At 38.9% G+C, this 18579-nt stretch overlaps 1 protein-coding gene across 2 annotated transcripts in view; it reads left to right on the forward strand.

Annotated features, from left to right (window-relative positions):
* Positions 1-18579, forward strand: part of LRP2 (LDL receptor related protein 2) — a 229106-nt gene that overhangs the window by 115090 nt on the left and 95437 nt on the right. For both annotated transcript variants that reach the window (XM_017854503.1, XM_017854502.1), the window contains 7 exons: positions 155-339; positions 1681-1909; positions 4186-4363; positions 5922-6050; positions 11151-11317; positions 12339-12482; positions 17203-17312. In XM_017854503.1, coding sequence (XP_017709992.1) covers positions 155-339; positions 1681-1909; positions 4186-4363; positions 5922-6050; positions 11151-11317; positions 12339-12482; positions 17203-17312 — 1142 coding nt within the window. The remainder of the gene's footprint in view (positions 1-154; positions 340-1680; positions 1910-4185; positions 4364-5921; positions 6051-11150; positions 11318-12338; positions 12483-17202; positions 17313-18579) is intronic.

Raw genomic sequence — 18579 nt, forward strand, 5'->3', positions numbered from 1 at the left:
TTGGTGGTTAGCTACATGAGAGGACAAAATTTTCTAATCCTGACAAGTAATTATAGGACAAGTTAGATGGTTTAATCTAGATTTTTATATAATATCCATGTTTGCATTCATTTTTTTGCTCTAGAATTCAGTCTTTATTCACTTTTGTCTTTAGGTATTTGACAGTAGCATCATCTTGACTGAAACGATTGCAATAGATTGGGTAGGTCGTAATTTTTACTGGACAGACTATGCTCTGGAAACAATTGAAGTCTCCAAAATTGATGGGAGCCACAGGACTGTGCTGATTAGTAAAAACCTAACAAATCCAAGAGGACTAGCATTAGATCCCAGAATGAAGTAAGACTTTTTTTTCTAATTATGTTGCCTTGACATGGTTATGATGAGGGAAAAACAACAATAACATGATGTAGCTGATATGCATGTTGCTGATATGCAAAATTTAAAATGATCCCTTGTTTAAACATGGTAGGTGTCCAACTGGGTATTGCTATCTCTCCTTCATCTGAATTATCTTCTTCATAAAGTACGTAAGAGCAATTGATTGTTTATTTTTAGATCACATTGATTTATTAGCTTGGCAATACAATTTTCAAAATGTCATATAATTAAAAATTAAGTTTCTGGCCGGGTGTGGTGGCTCACGCCTGTAATCCCAGCACTTTGGGAGGCCGAGGCAGGCGGATCACTAGGTCAGGAGATCGAGACCATCCTGGCAAACATGGTGAAACCCCGTCTCTACTAAAAATACAAAAAAAATTAGCCGGGCATGGTGGTGGGCATCTGTAGTCCCAGCTACTCGGGAGGCTGAGGCAGGAGAATGGCATGAACCTGGGGGAGCGGAGCTTGCAGCGAGTGGACATCATGCCACTGCACTCCAGCCTGGGTGACAAAACAAGACTCTGTCTCAAAAAAAAAAAAAAAAATTAAGTTTCTAATTACTGCATGCAGTAATAGTCCATAGAGGGGCCAGTTTGATGTAACTTTGATAACTCATGATTATAAAACAAAAAAGCTGGATTTTTCTGCTTCAGTTTTATGTAGTTTATGAGAGCTCCCTTTTAAGTCATATAATGAAGGCAGTTTTTGCCTACTGGTCCTAAAGGGAAGGTAGACAAATTCTCCCATGCGTTTGGAAATCTTTGAGGGCTTCTTTCCCTGAATTTACTTATATTTGATAACTTAGATTCTTTGCTGCAGGGTGGCAAATTAGGCAAGTTATGTTCAGTGTGATGTTGACTTCCTAGATATTGTAAAGTATTACACACCAGTGAAATTTATTATGGATCCCTGATGAAGAATAAATTGATTTCCTTATCTAAAAACATGACAGGGTAGACAAACAAGGACAGATGGATTTTTCTAGATCAACTATTTGTGGATTATAAACAAACATGAATTGGCATTGAGACGTTTCAATGTCATAATGTACTACGTTATGACATTATGTATTACATGTTTTATGAAACATTATAAAAATACCCAGATGGGTTGTGATTGTGTTATGACAGTTTTACTTTGTGACGCTTAGAGGAAATAATAAACTCTGTGCACATATTCTGAACCAGAGATGATTTATTTTAAGCAGGGCATAAATAGGATGTTGTATTATTTAAAATGACAGTTATTTTAAATATTTAAATACGTCCCCTCCAATTGGTAACTCGTTTCCTTTCCCAGTGAGCATCTACTGTTCTGGTCTGACTGGGGTCACCACCCTCGCATCGAGCGGGCCAGCATGGACGGCAGCATGCGCACTGTCATTGTCCAGGACAAGATCTTCTGGCCCTGTGGCTTAACTATTGACTACCCCAACAGACTGCTCTACTTCATGGACTCCTATCTTGATTACATAGACTTTTGTGATTATAATGGACACCATCGGAGACAGGTGATAGCCAGTGATTTGGTAAGTTAGTGGTGAGGAAAACCAAATTAAAACTACAGTTGTGGATAGGTAGAAATCACACGAATATCAAAAAAGCTAAGAAATTAATTTTTGTGTCATAGACAGTGTCAGGTCAATCCAGGAAATACCAGCAACAGTGAGACGCAGTCTATCCCATATGAGTAACAGGAAAATGAATATTTTCATTCCAGTTCATGGTCAGATTGTGCCTTGTCCAGGGAGGAATTTTATAGCTCGTGTGATTTAGTTGAGCTGTAGATGTGAATCTGTTGCTTCTATACCTTTAAAAATGGTGTCAAGTGGCCGGGCGTGGTGGCTCACGCCTGTAATCCCAGCACTTTGGGAGGCCGAGGTGGGTGGATCACCTGAGGTCAGGAGTTTGAGACCAGCCTGGTCAACATAGTGAAACCTCATCTCTACTAAAAATACAAAAATTAGCCAGTGTGGTAGTGCATGCCTATAGTCCTAGCTACTCGGGAAGCTGAGACAGGAGAATTGCTTGAGCCCAGGAGGCAGATGTTGCAGTGAGCTGAGATTGCATCACTGCACTCCAGCCTAGGTGACAGAGTAAGACTCTGTCTCAAAATAAAATAAAATAAAATAAAATAAAAAAATTGTCAAGCAAAAATTTATAACTTAACTTGGCCAGGCACATTGTCTCACATCTGTATCCTAGCACTTTGAGAGGTTGAGGTTGGTGGATTGCTTGAGCCCAGGAGTTCAAGACCAGCCTGGGTGACATGGCAAAACCCCATTTCTACAAAAAAAAAAAAAAAAAAAAAAAAGAAACAAATTTGCTGGGCATGGTGGTGTGTGCCTATAGTCCTGTCTACTTGGAAGGCTGAGGTGGGAGGATCGCCTGAGCCCAGGGAGGTCAAGGCTGCAGTGAGCTGTGATTGTGCCACTGAACTCCAGCCTGAGTGACAGAGTGAGACCCTGTTTTCAAAAAAACAAAAAAAGATTAACTAGATTTATATTTCTCAGTCCTGTTCTTTATGTAATATTTTTTATTCAATAAATTCTAATAAATTTATTTTCACAAGTTAAATGGGAAAATAAAGAAAATACATATTTTATCAAAGAGCTATTATTGAACCCGATTAATAATAGGAATGCTTTTACAATGTTGGTGGAGTGTAAATTAGTTCAACTATTGTGGAAGATAGTGTGGCAATTCCTGAAGGATCTAGAACCAGAAATACCATTTGACCTAGCAATCTCATTACTGGGTATATACCCAAAAGATTATAAATCATTCTACTGTAAAGACACATGCACACATATGTTTATTGCAGCACTATTTACAATAGTAAAGACTTGGAACTAACCCAAATGCCCATTAATGATAGACATATACATCATGGAATACTATGCAGTAATAAAAAAGAAATGAGTTCATGTCCTTTGTAGGGATATGGATGAAGCTGGAAACCGTCATTTTCAGCAAACACAAGAACAGAAAACCAAATACCGCATGTTCTCACTTATAAGTAAGAGTTGAACAATGAGAACACATGGACACAGGGAGGGGAACATACACACCGGGGCCTGTCGGTGGGTGGGGGGCAAGGGGAGGGAGAGCATTAGAACAAATACCTAATGCATGTGAGTGTTAAAACCTAGATGATGGGTTGATAGGTGCAGCAAACCACCATGGCATGCGTATACCTATGTAACAAACTTGCATGTTCTACACATGTATCCCAGAACCTAAAGTAAAATTAAAAAAAAATAAATAAAAAATAATTTTAAAAAAAGAAAAAATTGCCATTGTATAGTTGCTATGACTTGAAGGAAAGATGCACCTAAACTGTAACAGATTGATGTGAATCAGTGAGTGGCAGCACAAGACAGTGGAACTAGCAGGCACAAGGTGCTGATGATGGAGTGAGGGCTGGGGTGTGGGAGTGGGAGATGAGGAGTCTCTAAGCTCTCTAGTTCCATCTAACTTCTAACTAGTAGGTGATCCTGATATGTCATCTTGCTTTTTGTGCTTCAGTTTTGTTTTCATTTGTAAAATAGATGCCCACTGTAATTACCCAGACAAACATAAAGAATAAATGACACGTGTATGTGAAAGGATCTTGAATGGTTTGGTGGGATATAGGATAAATTGTGTATTTTTTGCCGCTCTTTTGTACTATGACTTCCTTGTGTTTTTATTTAATAATGACATGCTAAAGGAAAGCATCTGCTTGAGCACATATCCTCTTTGACTCAGTGCACCTTGGCTTTGATTTTTGGATGAAGTCTCACTGTTCTCTTCTGCCTCACAGATTATACGGCATCCCTATGCTCTAACTCTCTTTGAAGACTCTGTGTACTGGACTGACCGTGCTACTCGTCGGGTTATGCGAGCCAACAAGTGGCATGGAGGGAACCAGTCAGTTGTAATGTATAATATTCAATGGCCCCTTGGGATTGTTGCAGTTCATCCTTCAAAACAACCAAATTGTGAGTGGTGCAGAGAAACCTCCTGCCTGGGAGTAGCTTGGAAAACACTGACTCTGGGAATGCTAAATGCACACTGTTACAGACCCATTTGTTTGGGCAATACATTTTCTTTTTCTCTTTACAAACCACCCCACTCTATACTTTCCCCAGTCCTGACATTGCCATTACTTTTATTTACCATGGAAAATTCATACCTTGGATATAACAACAGCACATCTGAATTATATCATTTCAGCATGTGGCTACTACCTCTGTGACCCTCACATGAGTCTCCATTTCCTCAGCTGACAAATGGAGTACAGAACTGATAGTGCCTTTAATCCTCTTACCACCACCACTCTGTGATTGAAAGCAGCTTACTTTTAGGACTAGTTTATTATGGTAGCACTGCCTTCTAGGTGCTCTGCTGTAGCCAGCACGAGTCATCCTAAAGTGCATGGTATGGGTGGCTAGGTGAAAGATTTGGCATCCGTACTGTTCTTTCTGGTGGGAGAGGGAGATAAGTCACTTGATCTTCACTTAATCCTCTCTTCTCAAAACTCTGCAGTTATTTCTCACACACCTCAGCATGTGGTTGCTGCTATTTCCCTGTTCTCTTCTCCCACTCGCTGTTGCCACATTGGATTTCATTATGGTCTAAAAGCACAGCAGGCGACTCCCGCCTCTCAGCTTCTGCGCTAGCTCTTCCCTCTGCCTGGAACATCTCTCTTCCAGATCTCTGCATGAGTTGCTCAGCGTGTCATTTAGGATTCTACCCAAATGTCACTTTCTCAGGGAGGCCCTCATTGACCACTCTACCTAAAATAGCCGCCCCCTCATAATTCTTTTGCTCTTTACCCTCATGTTCTGAAATCTCTCTCGCTCTCTCTCTCAGTTTAGTTCTGTTCCTTTTTGCTCGAATATGTACTCCACTTTTATAGCGTCCCCAGTGCCTAGAATGGTGTTTGGTATACAGTGAGTACCTACCATTTTTCTGGTGAATGAATGGATTAATAATCTATTAATAGCAGGGTATGTGTAATAAGAACTATGGAACATCCTGTGTGTGGAGGCCACACAGAATCCTGATTTTCAAGGTGCAGAGACACACAGAGATATCATCAGTAGAAAAATAAAAGATTATTATCTAACCAAATCTGGAAAACTCTAGGTAAACTACAAGGTCACACATCAAACACACAACTTTTATTTTAATGCAAAAAGATCTCTTTTAGGTCAGGCAAGGAGACAGATTACTTAGCATCATATTTCTATTACAAGTTCCAGATTATTCAGTGGCTGTTTGTTCATAATCTAGTTATAGACTGGATTGATCTGTAACCTTGAGTCATTCTTCTCTCTCATGTCCCTTATGAATGCTAAGTTGAAAGCCTAATGCTAGGGAAGTTGAAAGTGTAAGTAGTTCAGTGAAAACAAAACAAAAGAAAACAACAGAGGTAACATCGTACTTAAGCCCCTCAGTACTGGGGCCTGTGGGAAGACGCTAAGAGCATGACTCTGTTTTGATTTTAATGTGGTGGTTTTCCACTCACTGGTGCTTTCTTTCTTTCTCATACAGCTGTGAATCCATGTGCCTTTTCCCGCTGTAGCCATCTGTGCCTGCTTTCTTCACAGGGGCCTCATTTTTACTCCTGTGTTTGTCCTTCAGGATGGAGTCTGTCTCCTGATCTCCTGAATTGCTTGAGAGGTATAGTATGCTCCTTATGTGTGCTCTGAAGACGGATCTGGTCATAGTTTGTGCCAAGCAGTGGGAACTCTAAACCCAATTGCGACTGAACGTGTGCTGTGTCCTTTGATTCCTCAGGTGTCTGCAGAATGATGTGTGTTGTATGGGGTGATGTCACTGAGTGCCTTGGTTGTAATATAGTTTCTGTATATGGAGCTAATGTTATCTGTGCATGTGATTGAACAATCTGTAACCTCGCATTTTCTCTCACCTGGGTACAGTTAGACTTCTCTGACAATCCATGGTAATGGGAAGGTCCAAATTCTGCACCTAAGAAGTAAACATTCTCAACGTTTGTGTACAGCTTCATTTTTCATGTCCATTGTCTCTTTCTCACGCTTTTTTTTTTTTTTTTTTTTTTGAGATAGTGTCTTGCTCTGATGCCCAGGCTGTAGTGCAATAGTGTAATCATAGCTCACTGTAGCCTCCACTTTCCAGGCTCATGTGATTCTCCCACCTCAGCCTCCTGAGTAGGTGAGACTAGAGGCACATGCCAACAAACCTGGCTAATTTTTGTATTTTTTGTAGAGATGGGGTTTTGCCATGTTGCCCAGGCTGGTCTTCAAGTTCTGCCCTCAGACTGTCCACCTGCCTTAGCTTCCCAATGTGCTGGGATTACAGACCTAAACCACTGCACCTGGTTCCATTGTCTCATTTTCATTCTTGTAACCAATAGTTGATGAGTGTTCTAGCCTGGGTCTTCTGACTCCAGTTTCAGTACTGTTACTATTACCATCTGATACTTTAAGAAGGAGAATTGTGTCTGTATGAGATATTACAAGTGACTATTTGAGCAATTTAATCTTTATCTCATCCTAGAGATATTTTATTGGGTCGATTGAAGAGTATGTGGAGGATTATACCAAGTACTTAAGGGAGTAAGAAAAGAAGGAAAAGTTGCAGCCAGTTCACAAAAGAGATTTCTTCTGGAGTGTGTACTTGTGTATAATACACTTAAAAATATAATTCATTATTGCTTAAAAATCTAAGAACTTACTCTAAACTCAAATTCCCTTTCATTTCTCAGTGAAGTGAATGAATATATTTTGATACTGATGAAAATTGTTGTAGACAAGTTCAACTTAAATGTTTAATTATCACATATTCCTAAATTAAGAGATAATAGAGTCGTAATCTAGAAGGAAATCTAGTCCTAATCTAGAATGGAAAATATATACTAAATTCAGGAAACTTTTAGTGTTTAGATATTATGCAGATGTAGGCTTACTGAAAAGCAAATTCCATCAGCATGTAATATTGTGCAATGATACTTTCATGATGAAAGATTTTAATTATTGGTAATTCTCACAGAGGGACTGGCATTTGCCATTTTTCCTCAGAGACTCATTATGTACCTAATCCTGGTTGACATTGTTTAATTTAGTGTGTCCCTAGAGTCTTTCAGGAGAAGATTAAACTGGGCTGTAGACATTTCAGATACAAAGCATTCTTTCAGCACACAAAGATTGTTGAATTGCACATTGGGGGTTGGTGTAATCAGTATTACTCTCTGATGATGATTGATAAGTGTTAATTTTAAATAGCGCCTTTTGTTGTTTCACAAATAATTCCACTAGTGGTTCTCTCATGGGTTGACTTTACTGAAGTCAACTGAACTGAAGTTTACTGAACTTGTTTTTTAGGATTTCCCAGCTGGTTTCAGAGCACCAGCTGAGTAACTGATTGCCAATATATGTTAACCGATAAAAGGTTTCCACATTTTTTTTCCCAACAAGAAGTTTAGAAAACTTGTTAACATTTATAGGTGGAAACATTTTACTTGATTTGACTGTTGAATAGCTTTTAAACTGGTGTTTACTAAGTGGCTGGAATATATGTGGAAGTGCTTCTGTGATACTGTTAAGTAAAATAAGCAGATACTGCACAATATTGGCCCTGTAAAAACATGCATTAAAAAAGTCCGGAAGCAAAAACACACAAGTGCCAATAGTGGTTACAGTTGGATAGGGCAATTATGAGATGGTTCTATTTATTTCTAATTTTATGTTATAGTGAGTGCTTTCTCTGTATGAGACTTTTTAAATTATTTAGAAAATATATTCCTCACAATGCCAAAACCAAATAAACAAACAAAACTCAAGCCAAACATCACCTCAGCACCCCTAAAATTACTCCAAATACAAATAGACTTCTGACTCAGTCTCGGGCACAAGGCACTTGCTTCAGTGATTTTGTGCAAGATAAGAGAACACTCCTTGTCCTTGCTCCAGTGAAGGCTGCGGTACTGATCAGCTTGTGCAGGGTATGACTTAAGGAGGACCTAGGTTTGGGGATCATATATATTGTCATTCAATTACAACATTGATTTCTCATTCCTGGCTATAATGTCTTCATGACTCTACTGACACTAACATTAATGGGATTATGACATGGAAAATAGAAATGAAGAGATGATCTTTAATTTCAAAAAACAGAGACACACTGACCTACTTAACTGTCACCACCTCCTGAACTCCTTTCCATGCAACCCTAGATGCCTCTGTGCCTACCCCTTCGTGCCATTGTCATAATGAATTGTAAGGGCTCGTATACTTGGTCTTGCCCTCTAGATGCTATGTTCCTTGACGATAAAGCCTCTACCTGTTCTATAGATGTATGCTTATTGCCTGTGGCACTTCATGGTACATGGTGGCACTCAGTAAATGTTGAGTGAATGACAAACTCTCCAATATCCATTTTTGTTCCTTCCCCAGTCCTCTGTTTCTTACCCATTTGCTCCTTAGATATGTGTGCAGTGTGTGAAATCAATTCTTTTTGCTTTCCCATATAGCACTTTTCAGGCACCTCCCTGTGCTACCTGTTGTCTTACTGGCCACTTCCTTTCTATTACTCCCCTGGCATCATCCCCCACCATGACGCTCACAGTTTCAGCCAGCACAGCGTTACAGGAGATCCTGCTCTCTGGTCCATTGCCTGCAAATGTTCATTGGTGGTAAACGTTCTCAGTACACCAGCAGTTATCAGATAAAGGGCTTGAGACATGATCCCCAGGAAGGAGTAGAAGCAGATGGTGCTTAAGGGAAGAGTGCCATGGAGGAGTCAAGAAGGCCCATGTATGATGGATGAGATAAGCAAAGTTTTTAGGCCCTAAACAATGCTTTGGTTGAGAATTACTCCAATTAAGCAAAGGGAGATGAGCCATTCAAAAGGGCAGAATCAGGTTTTGAGTGAGTAAGAATTTAAAGTCTCCCATAAAACTGGGACAGAGGTATTGTTTCTATTGAGCCAATGAACATTAATAACATATAATCAATACATAGTTAAATATCATCGCAAGATAATTTCTTGGTACAGCTGAAACTCATAATCTAGCTTTTTTTTTTTTTAATTGCAGTTAAACCAAATGAAATGAGTGGTAATTTGATACTCAATAAATAGTACCTGGCCTGCAGTATTTGCAGTGCAGTGATGAAAAACGTAGATTCTGGAGTTCAGGAGGCCTGGTTGTGTGACCTCGTTTAAATTGCTTGATTTCTTTGTGTCTTATTTGCAAACTGAGGGAGGACCTGTCTAACAAACAAACTTAGGAAACTTGAGGGAGATAAATTAAGGGAAATATTTACCTGATGCATGCAGTATGGCGCACATTCTCAATCAATGAGAGGCGATTTTTATTGCAATTGCAGTTGTTCAGAAGAGAGGCAATGTGGAGCAGCTGAGAGAGGAAGGGCTTGGAAGTGAATGGGCCAGGGTCCATCTCCTATTACTGTTTCCTGCAGAAGTCACAGAGCTCCTGCAAATCTCATTTGCTCCAGCTGAAAACAACTTTGCAGGCTTGTTGTGGAAGACTATACATTGCAGTACTTGAAAAATGTAAAGCATTACTAGTTGCAAAATTTACATTAGACTAAATTTAAATTTGTCCTAGGTTAATAAAAACTGGGTTATTTCTCAGTAATAGAAATGATAGGAACAAGGAAAGCTAATGAGATGCGAAAATAAGTGAAGAAAAAATGACCAAGTCATCCTGCTGAAGATGGAAAGTTTCCCAGATTATAAAAATAATGAAAATGTCATGTTTAGCTTATGAAAGTTATGTAATGATTAATCATTTTATACTTTGTCTTAATATGTGATATATCTTATACATATATCTTAACACAAAACTTAGATTCAAAAGTTTTCCTTTTCTCAGAGAGGAATTTTAAAACCCCACTCTTGATGGGGATCAGGATAAAGATTAAATTGTTTCTGAAAAAGGAACTTTTATTATCTGTTAAGGTGGCTAAGTGAACTGATAGTTTAAGATATTATGGGAATGTTTAAATTACAATGTGTAGACAGTTTTGAGAACTTTGGAAGATACTATTTACATATTCACTTCTACGTTGATGTAGTCATGTGGTCATCCATTTAGTTAGCAAACATTTATTGGGCAAATATTTTATGCCAGGCTCTGAGTACCAGGCCCTGGGACACAATAATAAGCAAATCAGACACAGTCATTGACCTTTGGGAGTTAAAATCTTATGAGGAAGAGAGACACTACTCAAGTAACAATTGATGGGATTATACATTGGATTGATTTATTAAGGTCTCAATAAATACTAGGCAACACTTTGTAGTGTTGTTTTATTTTCTGAACATTCTTAAAACTAGTAAGCTGCCTTTCACAAGAATAGTCTAAATGATTTTTTTCACTTTTTTGTTTTTCAAAACTCAACTCTCCTTTCCCTGAGATCAGTGTTAGTGAGGTTTGTCTGTGTGTAGAAGTGGAAGAATGTCCTGTCTGTGAGGTTTAGCAAACATGGGTGGTTTATCAGTGTAAGTAAGGACTCAATGAAGAGTAATATAAATACCAACCTGCCTTGAAAAAGTCTAGACAGTGTTGTATGTGGGGTTGGAGGTCTTGTGGTCCAGCAGCCCACTGAAATCCTGTGAAAGGCCCATGGTTGTCTGATGAAGTACATTATATTTATTGCTGCAATGCTGCAATGTCATTTTAGCCCATATGATGGTAACAGGCTACTGCCTTCCATTACTCTAAATGTCTGGGAATAGTGGGATATGATTTTGACTGATATTCTTCTATTTTCACAGATGATCAACCTTTCTTAATAACTGTAAGGCAACATATAATTTTTGGAATCTCCCTCAATCCTGATGTGAAGAGCAATGATGCTATGGTCCCCATAGCAGGGATACAGAATGGTTTAGATGTTGAATTTGATGACGCTGAGCAATACATCTATTGGGTTGAAAATCCAGTAAGTTTTGAATAACATTCAAAGTATATAATTTATTCTTGAAGAGCCTGCCTGCACTGATGTTTTTTTATATGCAAACTTTTGTTGTGTGGGTGAAAGGGAAACAATGTGGAAATAAATTTATCCCTAAGTTTTTTGATTCAATGAGGGGTATAAATGTGAGCTTGGTCTGGAGCAAAAATCATAAAACTCTTTAGCTTTAGAAAGAGAAACAAATTTAAGCTATTGTGTATTATTTACTTATTCAGCAAGTATTTTCTAGACGTGCCTGTGATTCGCCCTGCACTGAATTACCTGCTTCTGACCACAGTATACATGCCAAGAAGCAGCAGTCACAATGCTTGCTGGGATTATGCATTGGATTGATTTATTAAGGTCTCAACAAATACTAGGCAACTCCCTAGAGAAGTCTTAAGCGAGTAGAAAATATTCGACGAATATAAAAATGATCAAAACTCAAGACAAAAGTAGTAGTTCCCTAAGGGAATTTAGTGAAAGCATTTGATGTGGTGCTGGGGCCTTCCTTTAGAATCCTTTAGAATATTTGCCTCTAGGGTAAGAATGAACACTTTTCCAGTTCTCTTCCTCATAGGACATTTTCTTCAACCTTCAGGGAAAAAACCTGTAAGAATAGGGAAAGGGCAAGGAGACTATAAAGGAGGAAGAGAAGAAAGATCTTTGTGTTTCATGTTTGTCACCCATATACAAAATATACTCCTAGCCTTCTGATCCACATCTGTGACTTGGGTTTTTCTTATGACTCATATGCTTGTGGTAGTTAAGAACTATCTCTGTAGCCAGTACTGGAGATAGCCTGAATGGTAAGCCTTGTGTATTCCAATGACACACTGAAAAATTGTTTGAAGCCTACCCAATGGTGCTGAACCTTTGTTTGCCTTTCCTCTGAGTGTAAGGCGTGTTCAAGAAATACAGCAGCTGGCTGTAGCCACAGTGAAGAAAGCGTTCTTATGTAGGAGCCGTGGCCTTGGAACTGCTCACTTCCCCTTGTCTTTCTTTCCAGGGTGAAATTCACAGAGTGAAGACAGATGGCACTAACAGGACAGTGTTTGCTTCTGTATCTATGGTGGGGCCTTCTATGAACCTGGCCTTAGATTGGGTTTCAAGAAACCTTTATTCTACCAATCCTAGAACTCAGTCAATTGAGGTAATGATTCTATAATACTATTTACACAAACATTGGATTTAAACTGATGTAAACTCTAGTCTCAGGAATAGATCTCATGTGGTTTTGGAATCATTTTAAGCAAGAAGAAAAGAGAAAATATATTAGTGTTAACTATCAAAGTCTCTGAAGTGAAAGAGGAAAACCACCTGAATTTTTTTGTTTGTTTTTAGACAAAGTCTCACTCTATCATCCAGGCTGGAGTACAGTGGCACGATCTTGCTCACTGCAACCTCCAGCTCCTGGGTTGAAGCAATTCTCCCGTCTCAGCCACCTGAGTAGCTGGGATTACAGGTGTGTGCTGCTATGCCTGGCTAATTTTTTGTATTTTTAGTAGAGATGGGGTTTCACCATGTTGGCCAGGCTGGTCTTGAACACCTGACCTCAAGTGATCCACCTGCCTCAACCTCCCAAAGTGCTGGGATTATAGGCATGAGCCACCACGTCTGGCTGGCAAAAATAAATTATTTGAACTTTCTATTGCTTTATTTTGTTTCCTCCTAATTATCAATACTACCTTGTTGCTATAAAAGTATTTTAGGTAATTTAAAAAATAATATATAAGAAGATCAATAAAAGTTACATAGGGAATTCAACATAAAGGGAAGATTATGGTAAGCAGGGAATTTTTACTATGTTTCCTCATCTAATCTTCAATGCTATTTCAGTTCTCAACCAAATTTATAGTTTGCCTCTGTTCTTAGATGGAAATCTTTCTATGGCTCCAGTACAGTTTTTCTAACAGCAAAACAGAAAGTAGAAACTCGATTCTAATTCCTTTGATACTCTCTTCTTCAAGATAAATGTTCTTTTTACTCTAATTCCCAGAAGAAATTCTAGATGAGGCACAGGTATGAAATCACATGAAGGAAGTCAGAGGTAACTTGTCTAGTGTTGGTTTGCTCCACTCTGAGAGAAGGATAAAACATGGAAGGGATTATTAATTCATAATAATTTTGAAAGTGAAACTTCTCAAAGCAAGGAGAAGGTTTTGGTGGGGGATAGTTAGCAGAGCCCTGACAATCCACTGCTTTAGGTGGGCACCAGCTGGCAAGCCGGTTTTTCTTTGGAGCATTCAGAAAGATACTGAAGATGAGGAAGGCACACAGCAGCCTGGTGGCTAATTTAGAGCACCTATCTACACTAAAAAGCACTCTCTGTAGACTAAGAACACAGCCTATGTAGAGTTTCGTACTATCTGAGGTTTCACGCATCCATTGGTGATCTTGGAATGTATCCCCCATGGATGAGTGCGGACGACTGTTTTTATTTCTGCCAAATGAAGAAATAGGGAAAAGGTGTCCCAGGCAGAGAAAAGAGCTCTCTCGCTGGAACAGTGCTTGAGTTTACAAAGATCTTTCACTAGCATCTAATTTAATCCTCGCAACATTCCTGAGGTCAGGCAGGTGTGGTAGCCATTCGTGATGAGAGGGAAATTTGCAGTACGCACAAATATCTCAAACCAGGTAGAATCACCAGGTGTTAATGTGAAGGGCCCCTTGGAGACTCCTCTGTTCAAGCTCTATTTTTTTTTTTTTTTTTTACATAGGAAACCAAGGCCCACAGAAGCTAAGAGATTGTCTTAAATGGTCAGCTTTGCTGCTCTAATTCCTAGGCAGTATTCTCTGTTTGCACTTTTATAAACTACAACTCTGGCAATCCAGACTGATTTAACCCTCTTTGACAGTGGCAGAAAGTATTTTTCATGATTTCAACTAAAACTATCATCCTCCCATTAAACATCGGCAACATCTACTGCCTAAGACACTTACTACGAAACTCACATCTCTCTAGAGTCCACCCAGTACAAAGCTGTCTTAATTCCAAACGGCAATTAATATGCTCTTATTTTATCTCTTGGTCTCTTGATTAGTAAATGGGGTTCTTTTCTTTTAAACTGATAGTTTTCCAAAAGCAGGGAACGTGTCTTTCCCATTAGTGTTAGGTACAATTGCAACAGCAGCCAGTTGGAGAATAACTGAGCATGCATGTGTGTGTGGATTGGTAAGGCCACTTTAACCACATGAACCAAAAGTTTCTAATTATGCCCCGATGCAGTGAGGTACAGAGGAAAGATATTCTGATTTGGAGTCCAAAGACCTCGCTTTGAATCTGGGTTGCTTGCTTATTTTATTCATTCATTTAATGAGCACTAGGAAATGCTTTCTATGGATCAGTTGGTCCTGGCTATTCCAAGATGAATAAAACATGTTTTCTTTCTGTCTTTAAGTAGCTCACATATCTGTGAGATAGATACATAAACAAATACCTGTGCTCCAGTGTCATAAGTGTGATAAGGCCAGTGAATATAAAGTGCTAGTGATTGGAAGCAGAGGTATAAGTGAGGGGAGAGAGCATGCAGACTTCCCATTCGTGGTTACTTGTGAGCTGAGTCTTGAAAGATGACTAATACATCCTTCCTTATCCGAGGGTTTCACTTTCTGAGGTTTCAGTTACCTACAGTGGCCTGAGAATAGGTGAGTACAGCACAATAAGATATTTAAAAGGCGAGAGAGAGAGAGACCACATTCACATAATTGTTATTACAGTATATTGTTATAATTGTTCTATTTTCAGATTATTGTTAATCTCTTACCGTGTCTAATTTATAAATTAAACTTTATCGTAGGTGTGTATGTGTAGGAAAAAACATAGTAGAGTTCAGTACTATCTGAGGTTTCAGGCATCCATTGGTGATCTTGGAATGTGTCCCTCAGGGATGAGGGGGGACTACTGTTTTTATTTCTGCCAAATGAAGACATAGGGAAAATGTGTCCCAGGCAGAGAAAAACAGTTGAACAAAGACCCTGAAACATGGAAATGCATTTTGTGACTGGGGACAGCACTGCATTTTCTCCACTCATGAGCTATTTGACTCTTTGACCTTGGACAAATTAACTTCTCTGAGCCTCTGTTTTCTCATCTGTACAGTGGAATTTATGGCTGAGTAAGTAAAAGTACTTCATAACACTGAGGTATCCTGTAAATACAGAGCGCTGTTTCCCTCAAATGATCAATATTTTTAGAAGATCCATAAAAGACCTATGAGAATAATGACCCAAGGGCAAATTGCCCTTTTAATGGTTTTACTAATGTTTCCCCTTAGGTCATTTAAATTGTAAGTAATTCTTCCGGGTGATTGTTGGATTAATTAAGAAAATAGGAATCGTATTCACTATCTGTTTACCTGTATAATATGCCTTCCTGCCTAAGAGTAGTTTGCGTTTAACTCCAACTTGAAAATAAGAGAAACATTGAAGAAACTGTTATCCACTAGGGGTAGCTGTGTGCCCATCCACTAAAAGAAATTTTATAGCTGAATTGTGAAGCCTACAGAGTGGCCGTGAGAGAGAGAGCTCTGCATATTCCAGAAAACAAGAAAAGGAACTTTGAACCAAAGAGATCCTTAGTCGTAGGAAAAGGAGAGAAATTGTAGCAGAAAGAGGCAAACTGAGAAAAGAAAAGTTACCTTAGTCCAAGCAGGAGTGAAAGATACCAGACAATAGAGAGAAAAAAATTTAGGGAAAAGAATGAGGGAGAGAAGAAGAATGTGTGTGTGTGTGTGTGTGTGTGTGTATGCGTGTGCACATGTGCACATGCATGAGAGACGGAGAAACACAGATAATCTATTTGTATTGAAAAGCGATTTTATAGAAAAATCTTAATGCAAAAATCAACAGGCATTTTCTGATTTCTTACTAGTTGTCTCTTAGACTGTCTTAGGTACGTATTAAATAGCTTCATTACCATAAGAAACTTCCTTCTAGTTCAATAAACCGTATTTTTATGTGCTGTATCAGGGCCCTGTTAGCACTGCGATTATAACAGTAATAATCACAAACAGCCTTGGGAAAGCCACAACCTCTCTAGGCCTCTTTTTCTTCATCTGTATTGAGAAAAATGATGGGATCTACCTCACAGAATTGTAAGGATCATACAATAATGTTTGCTCCAATACCTCATACATAGTAAGTGACCAGTAGATGGACCAATTAAACAATAGAAGTTTATTGAACACAGTTGTGCTGGGTGCTGTGCTAAGTGCTTTGCCTGTATTATCTCTTAGACCTGAGGTCGATGCAGAAGATAATACTTTCATCCATATTTGACTGATCAATTTCAGAGAGGTGAATTTATTTGCCTCAGGTTGTACAGTCAGGACTGGCAGGGCAGAGATTTCAGCTCATGTGTTTCAGCTTAGGTTGTTGACTTGGAACAGAATTCACTGTACCTCTGAGTAAATTTGGACTATTTTGATCAACTGTGTTGGCAGTAATTGGCCACCAAGTGCCATGGCCTGGTCATCGGGGTGCAGGAAAGCTGTGGGTTCTCATTTGTCTCTTCCAGAGATTTCTCTTAGCTTTCCTGAAGGATTTTTGCAGTTTCTTCAGGCGGTGGCTCTGTATGTTTTCCCAACTGAGTCTTCCTTTTATCCATAAAAATGTTCCCTCCTGAAATTTTAGGTGAATTGGAAGTAGGAACTTGGGAGGTGATTTTGCTTCTCTTACTCTCATTTTCTATTGAGCTAATGTCCTCATTTCCCTGAAGTGCAATAGAGATGATCTGAAATCTCATGCAAACCCTCTCTCATTCGTCCCTAATTGTGCTTTGGAATTTGTTTTGTTTATAAGTTCTCCTTCATCTCAGTTTCCTTTGGTTCCCCTTATGAAACTCAGTTCTAATAAGTTATTTTATGCTATAGGTTTTGACACTCCACGGAGATATCAGATACAGAAAAACACTGATTGCCAATGATGGGACAGCTCTTGGAGTTGGCTTTCCAATTGGCATAACTGTTGATCCTGCTCGTGGGTGAGTATTCATAAATGGCACGTGTCTTCTATGCAGCATTGTTCTTGTTAATGTCAGGGTCTGACAAAATGGAAGATTTCTGATTTAGGACATCTTCTGATTTCATATGTTAACATTTGAAAAACAATGGATCTCAGTGAGGAAGAGAAATAGCTCTGACCTATATTTAGTGTGCAGGATACTGTTTGTATTTTATTCTGTGGTCTTCAAATGAACAACACTGGATTTAAAATTAATTCCAAACAAGCAAGACTTTTAGGAATTTAAAAATAGCATTATAAGAATTGACAAAATATTCTGACTTTGAAAGGACACGGAAAGCTCTAAGGGAATGTGTAACATTTGCAGTAGACCTTGAAGGATGACAAGCCTTCTAGTAGGCGGAGAATGGGTTGCAACCAGGCAGTGGTTCTTGACGCCGAGGGAGCAATGAAGGCACAGAAGTATGGCGGCACTTAGCATGACTGTGGGGAGAGCTGGAACCAGAGGCTTAGAGTAGGGAGCTGTTGACCACATGGGAGATACAGTAGATAATGGTCATTTGGGGACAAATCATGGAGGGCCTTTAATATCATGCTAAGGAATTGAACTTTATTCTTTTGAGTAATAAGGAGCAAGTAGGGATTTTTTAAAAATTTCAACTTTTATTTTAAATATAGAGGTCACATGTGCAGGTTTGTTACATGGGTATATTGTACCCTGATAGTGAGCATAGTACCCAATAGTTAGTTTTTCAACCCACGCTGTCTTCCCTTCCTCCCCTCTCTAGTAGTCCACAGTGTCTATTGTTCCCATGTTTATGTCCATGTGTGCTCAATGTTTAGCTCCCACTTATAAGTGAGAACATGTAGTATTTGGTTTTCTCTTCCCAGCAAGGAATTGTGAGAAAGGGAGTGATAGAACCAAATTTGTATCTTAGAAAAATTGGTCAGGATTGATGTGGAGAGAGGCCAGGCCCAGGGAGACCAGTTAGGAGAAAATGGACTTAATGGATGTCAGCTGGGGTTCTCTGGTCTGTTTGATTGGCTATTTCATTCTGTTGATCTACTATACCATATTATAAACCAGAATAATGAATTGTAAAATATGAGCATTGATTTTTTTTAAAGAGATTGTCACATAATTCCAAGTGGATTTTGGCTTAATGTTTGAAAGTCATCAGATTCTTAGGCCTAGGAGAGCACTGAAGAAGTAATTTGTATTAGCTGTTTCAAACAAGGATGACATGGAAACCAAATCCAATTCTTTTTTTTTTTTTTTTTTTTTT

Source organism: Rhinopithecus bieti, unplaced genomic scaffold (assembly GCF_001698545.2).
Source record: "Rhinopithecus bieti isolate Rb0 unplaced genomic scaffold, ASM169854v2 scaffold_37314, whole genome shotgun sequence".
NCBI classification, from domain to species: domain Eukaryota; kingdom Metazoa; phylum Chordata; class Mammalia; order Primates; family Cercopithecidae; genus Rhinopithecus; species Rhinopithecus bieti.